This window comes from Sinocyclocheilus rhinocerous, unplaced genomic scaffold (assembly GCF_001515625.1).
Source record: "Sinocyclocheilus rhinocerous isolate Xijiao unplaced genomic scaffold, SAMN03320098_v1.1 scaffold968, whole genome shotgun sequence".
Lineage (NCBI taxonomy): Eukaryota > Metazoa > Chordata > Actinopteri > Cypriniformes > Cyprinidae > Sinocyclocheilus > Sinocyclocheilus rhinocerous.
In genome coordinates this window covers 9,694-18,030 of record NW_015662082.1, presented here as the reverse complement: position 1 = coordinate 18,030, position 8,337 = coordinate 9,694, and the positions used below count along the sequence as shown (strand labels likewise).

The 8,337-nt window shown below is 38.5% G+C and overlaps 1 protein-coding gene across 4 annotated transcripts in view; it reads left to right on the top strand.

Moving 5' to 3' along the window:
- LOC107727446 (probable global transcription activator SNF2L2) overlaps positions 1–4,279 on the top strand; it is a 50,260-nt gene extending 45,981 nt beyond the window's left edge. For 3 of the 4 annotated variants that reach the window (XM_016537318.1, XM_016537321.1, XM_016537319.1), the window contains 4 exons: positions 743–869; positions 2,084–2,220; positions 2,828–2,841; positions 3,156–4,279. In XM_016537318.1, the coding sequence (XP_016392804.1) occupies positions 743–869; positions 2,084–2,220; positions 2,828–2,841; positions 3,156–3,207 (330 nt within the window). In that variant the 3' untranslated portion in view covers positions 3,208–4,279. The remainder of the gene's footprint in view (positions 1–742; positions 870–2,083; positions 2,221–2,827; positions 2,842–3,155) is intronic. The other variant, XM_016537322.1, reaches the window with a different exon arrangement.
- Positions 4,280–8,337: the final 4,058 nt, after the last annotated feature.

Sequence of the window (8,337 nt, the reverse complement as noted above, 5' to 3'; positions counted from 1 at the left end):
GTTTTCATATGCGTTTGGCCAATCAATGTCTACTTGCGTCGCGATTAGTACCAGTTGTGCTGGTTAGACCCTGCTCCGGAGTAGGAGCTAATTTGGTTCTCGAAAAAGGCAGTCCGGTACTAAAATCGCACCCAGTTCCGGCGGTGCGAAAACGCCAAAAAGTGGGTAGTTCCACAATTAGTTCTGGTACTATGAAAAGGTTCCCGCGGTGCGAAAGGCCCTATTACTGTACAAAGACTTGAATAGTCACTGATCTGTTTGAACAGTGGCTATCATGCACTATAAAATTTGGATTTTGGGTTTGTCTGAAGTGTATTACTGCCCATACCCACGTGTAATTAATTTAAAGCTTTATAAGAAATGCACATTATATTTATATATTTACATAATTTTTATGCAGATCTCTTCACGCAGTATTTCTTGATGGATTGTGGATTTTTGAGAGGATTACTGGATTACTGACCAGATTTTGTCTGTGTGTTTGAAATCAATATTTCATCTTTTCTGAAATGAGCACAATCTGTATATGGAGTCCAGACCAGTTCTTAGCATCACTTTTTATTTGAAAGGAGTGCTGCACATAGGTTATGCGTTTATTAATATTTTCACTTCACCTTTCCAGCTTTTAAAAAATGTTCAGAAATGTATTGACATGCAGATTACTGGCATTAAAGATATCTTAATTTGTTCCTGTTTTGTTTGTTTGTGTTATTACTTTTAATTCACCCTTTGTTTTTTGTAGATCTATGAGGACTCCATTGTTCTCCAGTCAGTATTCAAGAGTGCAAGACAAAAGCTTGCTAGGGAGGAAAGCGATGATGACAGCAATGATGATGATGATGATGATGACGAGGAATCAGAGGAAGAATGTAAGATTTTTCATTAACAAAGGACCAGTTTACTGATACTGATTAAACTAAGGCTCAACATACCCCTTAAAATTGCTTGAGAAGTGCAGTTTTCTTTGTTTTGTTAAAGTAAGAAGCACATATCAAAAGCCTAAACCCTTTTTTTAAATAGTCATAAAGCCGCCTTTTCATTATCTCTGAAGTCAATGAATTCCATTCAAAAGTAGTATAAGAACTGCAGAGTTCCGATCAGAATTTTCAGAACTGATTTGAGCATTGAAATATTTAACCTTTTGCAACTAGAACAAAAGTGGCCACCAGACCAGATGTGATGCATTTTATTTTAAAACATTGAGGTGAGAATTATTAATGTTTTTGCTTTAAAACATTAATCTTTAAACATTATTTTTGTAAAATAAGTGGTTATGAATATATATGTTTGTTCTTTTAGATGTAATGGCAGTCATTTGTTTTGTGCAGATATAATTATAAAATCTTTTTTTTTTTACTTGAATAAGTGAGTGTAACAGTTGCTTAATGGCCAGTTTGAAAGTTCCATGCAACCTCCGCTAGGGGACAAAATGCGACAATTGTATGCAAATGTCAGAGATAGTAGAAAGGTGGCTTAAGTAATACACGAGTTTCACAATTTGAGTTGAGTTACTGAAATAAATGAACTTTTCCACGACATTCTAATTTATTGAGATGCACCTATAGGTGAACATGATTTTCTACTTGCTAGTCAATTGCATGTTGTATTAGTGGGAAGGACATTCTTAATCGAGAGCATCTAATTGGACAAAAATCGGTGCAGGATGAGTCATTTTTATTTTTAAAAAGAGAAGATTACAATTTAGATATGTATATCTACTAAAAGTGAATTCTGTATTTTTTTTATTGAGTACACTGGCATATTGTTGATCTAAAGGCCACACACTAAAGACCACAAAACACTTAAGCATTTCATGAGGGATGTTTAGTATTCAGTGTACATTTGATCAAGCAAACAGGTTAACAGCAAAGTACTTAGGGAATTAGAAGGATGTGGGTGGTATTTGAAAGGATGGGCTTTTAATAGATGTGAGTGGAATTTGAAACAATATGGGTTGTCATAGTGTTATTCTGTTAAAATGACTATTTCTATAAGCTAATTTGTATTTATATATCTTTTTCGGTGTAGAGTTCATTTTATTTCAATTCTCTTTTATTCTGAATTTTTTAAATTTTTATCCAAGCTAAATCAGTGAAGGTGAAAATTAGGCAGAGTAATCGGGACGAGAGATGTCAGGACAAAGGCAAGAAGAGATCAAGTCGTGGAAAGGCCAAGCCCGTGGTCAGTGATGATGACAGCGAGGAAGAACAGGAGGAGAACGTAGGTCCACCAATCCTCTCATCAAATAGGCCTGTCATTGATACAGTCTGTTTAGCAGGTTGACATTTAGCTTAATTAGATTATTGTATTCAAAAACCTCAGGTGCATACATTGACATTTTGACTGAACATGCTTGAGGAGGATATTGTCACCAAAAAAACAGGCTTTTATTGAGTGCTTATGGGACGACTAACTGCGAAGAGGTGCTTCCACTCAAAATGTAGCCCACAGACAGCCTCTAATATCTCAACAGATATTCTAGATCAGGGCTGTCCAAACTCGGTCCTGGAGGGCCGGTGTCCTGCAGAGTTTAGCTCCAACCCTAATTAAACACACCTGAACCAGCTAATCAAGCTCTTACTAGGCATAAAAACTTCCAGTCAGGTGTGGTGAGGCAAGTTGGAGCTAAACTCTGCAGGACACCGGCCCTCCAGGACCGAGTTTGGACAGCCCTGTTCTAGATGCTTAGCCACGTCCTTATCTTTCATCTTCTAAGAGGTGTTTGAGATGTTGTGCAGTTCCCTGAGGGAATCGTTTAACAGAAAAAGGATATACTGTGCCCTTAAACTTCGTTTTAATTCCTCTCTCTTTATCCCATCTGCTGCAGTTCAAGAGGGAAATGTAAGTCTCTCGCTTTCACATACGCTTTCTTTCCATTGTGTAATTGCTTCATGACTGAATATCAATCCTCATATAAAGTCAGTGTGAATATGTCAGTGCCGTGTGACCAAGGCCCATGAGTCAGTGTTAGATTGTCTCATTAACCAGAAATAAGGAGGTGCATTCAGTAACCAGCTCAGTCTGCGAATAATGAGCCTCTGCGGACCAGCAATCAGTCAGGTGTGGTGTGGGCGTGACGGAGGTCACTGAAGCTCTGCCGCGGGGCGCTCTGTGGTCCGCACATGTGTGTAATATCGTTGTGTGTTTGTTTTCAGGAGCAGTCAGAGGGGAGCCACAGTGACGATGAGTGAGGAGGAGATGAGCTGATCATCAGCATTCCCTTCACACGTTTATTTGCTTCTTTTATTGTCGTTCATCACCCAGCTCAATTATTCTGTGCTTCACTTGAGGCTTTCTAAAAGAATGATTGTGCTTTTCTCTCTCTTTTTGTTTTATGTTATTGTATGTTTAAACACTTTGTCCTGTGCTTTTGTCCTCTTTTGGATGCAGCCGACTGAGGGATAGTCTACAGTGAGGAAACATCCTCACATTTTGCACCTTCAATAGCTTAGTTATTCTGAAATTTCCCTATGTGCCCTGAGGTATTTTAGAGATGATTTCTGTATGCTTGTATATAATTAACATTTATGCAGTGTTTAAAAAACAATCAATATATGTTTGATTTGCATCAAAGAACATAATTTATAAGCTATTCAAGCCTTTTTTTTTTTTTTAAACCTAACCCTTGGTTAATCCATGTGTTTCAAATTTACAAAGCATATTAAAAAGTTTTCAGGTGTTACTTAAAGTGAAGTCCTCATTACGTGAGCATTTTGTATCATCTAGATTAGATCAAATATTCTAGTGACTTCTATATTGTATTGCATGCAGCACAAAAGCCAGCAGAGATTACAAATGTGTTTGAGATCGGAGAGCTGATCAGTCCTGTACTATTTCAATGGTATGTGAAATAAGAATTTGACAAGCTTTGTATCATATCCATAGATGTGGCGATTTCTCTTTTGCCTCTTGGTCTTTCATTCACTGGTTTTATACTCCGTAGTCTGATTGCTGCTTGTTCCAAGGACAAATGCAGATTTGTTGGTTGCAGTGTCATTTGCTTTACTTTCTTTAAAAGAAAAAAAAAAAGTTTTTTATTTACAGCGGAGAAGTGTCTCACAGTATTTCAATTTTTCAAAGCTCATGTCAATAAGACAACCAGTATTTTCCAGCGTATTATGTCAGACTATAAACCAGCTCAGATTGGCTACCTTTTTTCATCTATGGATATTTTTATATTTGCATTTAAAACAACAACAACAACAGTGTTACTAAGGAATGGGATGGTTTTTAAAAATGATTCTTTGCTCTTATACTGTATTGGTAGAAATATGTATTACATTTTTTTTTAATTGAATGTTATTGCTTTAAAATGTACTCATCAACAATCTTGCATTATTGTCAATGAGAATTCTTTCTGATCTGTTCATAATCTTGTCATAATATTTACTCTCCTTGCATACTGTCTTTTGTGGTTGTAGCTCATTGCCCAAAGTAAACATCACCAATGATGAACCTTCGCTTGTTCCGTTTCTTTTTTTTAGTGTAATGTCATACTGATTGTCTTTATGAAATTATTGTGACATAACTGATATATTTACGTTTGCAATGCTCCTCTACAAACATACATGCAAATTCAATCTTTGTGTACCAGTCATGTTGTGCTACAGTAGAAAATTCTCCAATATCCCTGTATTATGTTTTATGTGTGTATGGCTTCATCTGCTTTATTAAAATAGAAGCTTAATTTCTCTAGTAGTCATTAGAGATAATTACTTGTCACTTTGCAGGTGCTGTTTACCTAAAGCCACTAAACTACAGTAATTGCAGGGACGGTCTGCAAGCAAAAAAATTAGATTAAGTACCTTGTTCAAGGGCACAATAATGAGATTGGACTCTTAAATTACCCACACATGCAAGCAAACCTGTAACATTTAGGTCAGGCATTTTCAAACTGCCATCAAGGGGGTGCTAGGTGGTCAGAAAAAAAACCCAATTTTCATGTCTTTCCAAAACTGTATGACTTTCTTTCTTCTGTGTAACACAAAAGACAACATTTTTGGATGAGCTACCCTTTTAATGCCATCCTAAGATATTCATTAAATATGTTTAACAATTGTAGACATTTACTTTTCATTTCAGAATGTATCATCTATATTTCACACTTTACATTTTTCTTGTACAGCAAAAATACCACTCAAAAGTTTGGGGTTAGTAATTTTTTTTTAAACATTAAATTTATCAAAAGTACGGAAGAGGATTAGGGCCAAGCAATAATAAAAAAATAAAACCTTAATACCAATAAAACAATCTCGAGATTAAAGTAGTTAAATTTCTAGAAAAAAAAACCCAGAGTGCTCCATCGTCTGCATAAAGTGACTTACCTATATTTCCACTTACCTGATCAAAAATGTCATTTATCATAATATTGAACAGTATGGGGCTGCAAACACTACCTTGTATCAAACAGACCATGTGGATCAAACTGGTGTTTATAGCATTAGCATGCCCCTTATTGGACTGAACCATTGGTAGTTTTGTCTGGGGGAAGGGGGAATAGCAGCTGAACGATTTTTACTTTTCTTTTTCTTTTTTTATGGTGTGTTTAAGTACCCATGGGTTTATGCGTTTCTATAACTTGTGAATATATCCCCTATCGTATTCTACAACAATAACAATCAGAGCGCCTTATCACTAGTTTTATTTTGATTTCACGAATCCGCTGTATAATGTATTGTATGTATGGACCCTGTTTGTTCATTTGGTACAGTCTGAAGGGGGAGCTAGCCCTTATAAATAAGGAGCTATAGAGCTTATCAAGACAGTCTTGTTTGTTGAAAACTAAAGGAGAGACCCTGTTGAAAATTGGACCAAAGTATTTGGTGTAGCCTTTCTTTGCACATTGTTGCAGTTTTGTACAGTTTTTGTTTGTAGTCCAGTATGTGTCCATGGAATTTGTCCCCACCTACTGGTAATAAACCACCTTTTTGGGATTCACTAAACCTCTGACCAGCTTGATTGTAATTATTTCCTCTGACCACTGGGCCATCTTTTACAAGTGGTGTCAGAAGTGGGGTCATAAACAAGCTGGATTTTTTTTGCTCATCAAGATGCCGCCAAAGCTGAGGGGTCAGCCTGAGGAGGGCAGTGAGCAAGAGGTGGGACAAGGTGCCATTGAAGTTCCAGCTACTGCTGAAATTACATAATCTGGTGGAGATGGGGCCATCACAAGTCTTGCTCGTATGTTCGAGAGTTTCATGAGATATCAGCGAGAGCGTGATGAGAGGCAAGAGAGAAAGACGGTGCGTCGGGAACAACAATACAAAGTCCTCCAATATCAGGTCAACCAGATACAGCTGGACTTTGAACACACCAGGGCTGGGGTTACTACTACAGGGAAACCAGCTCGAGTGATGGACCAAGAGCTACATATGGCAAGGCTGGAGGACAACGATGACATTGAACATTATTTAACTACCTTTGAAAGACTGGAGGAAGTCTATAAATGGCCAAAGGAGGACTGGGCTATACGCCTTATCCCGTTGTTGACTGGGAAAGCACGGAGTGCTTTTGTCTCTATGGAACCTATGCTGGCACAGGACTATAATGCGGTCAAACAGGCAATGTTGGCCAAGTATGAAATAAACTCTGAAACATATAGACTAAGATTCCGAGCCCGCGAGACATTGGTGGAGGAGACTCCCCGAGAACTTTACGTCCCCCTCAAGGATTTGTTCTGCAAATGGGTAAAAATTGGCAGTTGCAACAAGGAGGACATTATGGAGACTCTGGTGTTGGAGCAATACTTACGAGTACTCCACCCAGAAGTAAGGACTTGGGTTAAAGAAAGGAATCCCTCCACTGCTGCAGAAGCTGCTACGCTTGTTGAGGCCTACATTGCTGCACGAAAAGGCCCTGGAAACTATCGATATGCAGGCATCTTACATCCTGGCAGGGGTAAGTCTGAAGGGATTGGGGTTGGTTCAAACTCTCATAACACTAGCCAAATCAAGATACTAAAGCCTACCCATAATAAGACTTATACTGCTAAGGCCCCACCATTAAGGCAACATTCTGACAGGGCAGATGTTGTGTGTTTTAATTGAGGAGAACCTGGTCACACTAGCCCCCTTTGCCCCTTGAAAAAACCCAAAACCACCAGTCTATGCTGGGTGCCCCGTCCTAATCATTCCTCCACCCATGCCCTTACCTCAGAGCCCATTATAATCATCTTGCTTAATGGCAAACCACTCACTTCACTGATAGACACAGGTTGCTCCCGTACTCTGGTACAGTCTCAGTACATCCCTAGAGATATATGGAATGAGGATTAAACTGTCTCAATCGTCTGTGTACATGGAAATAGAGCAGAGTTACCCACAGCAGATGTATATATTGAGATACACAGCCAGCCTTATCTGATGAGAGTAGGTGTAGCTACTAGTCTCCCCTATCCCATTTTGCTGGGCACTGATGTCCCCATTTTGGCAGATCTAGTGCAGGGCACCGCTTGGTGTGGTGTAGTTATGAGAGCCCAAACCCAGCGTATAAGGCAGGAGACGGAGACTAATACTTGGAAGGAGATGCCTTTTTCAACTGCTGACATAGAGGCCGAGCCTAAGCCCACTGAGGAAGAGAGGTTAGAGCGACGTAGGGAGGAGGTGAAGAGACTTGTTGGCGACACTGACCACGTTGAGCTAGATTTGGGGGAACCTGAACTAACAGATTCTGATATTACCATACCTAACAACCTAGTGAAGCTACAAAGGAAAGACCCCTCTCTAGTGGAGTGTTTTAAGCAAGCTGAGGAGGAAGGTTGTTTCTTGCAGGGTTTGGGAGAAACATATGTTCTCAAGGCAGGCCTACTCTATAGAAAGAGCAAGGAAGAAGGAACTCAGTTGGTTGTACCTGAAGCTTACAGGAAAGAGGTGCTTGAGCTTGGACATATGGTCCCTTGGTCTGGTCACTTAGGTTTTATGAAGACCCTAATGCGAATTTCTAAGAGGTTTTATTGGCCTAAGATGTAAACGGTAGTGAAAGAGTACTGCAAGTCCTGCCCCAACTGTCAACTTACAACTAGTTACATTTACATTACATTTACATTTAGTCATTTAGCAGACGCTTTTATCCAAAGCGACTTACAAATGAGGACAATAAAAGCAGTCAAAACTAGCAAAAGAGCAACAATATATAAGTGCAAATGACAAGTCTCGGTTAGCCTAACGCAGTACACGTAGCAAGGTGTGTGTATATATATACACACACACAAACAAAGAAAAAGTAGATAATAGAAAAAATAGAAAGCTAGTGTTTGTTTGTTTTTTGTTGTTGTTTTTTAAATAAAAAAATAAAAAATAAGATAAATATAGATAAAGTAGAATTAAAATAGAATAGAAA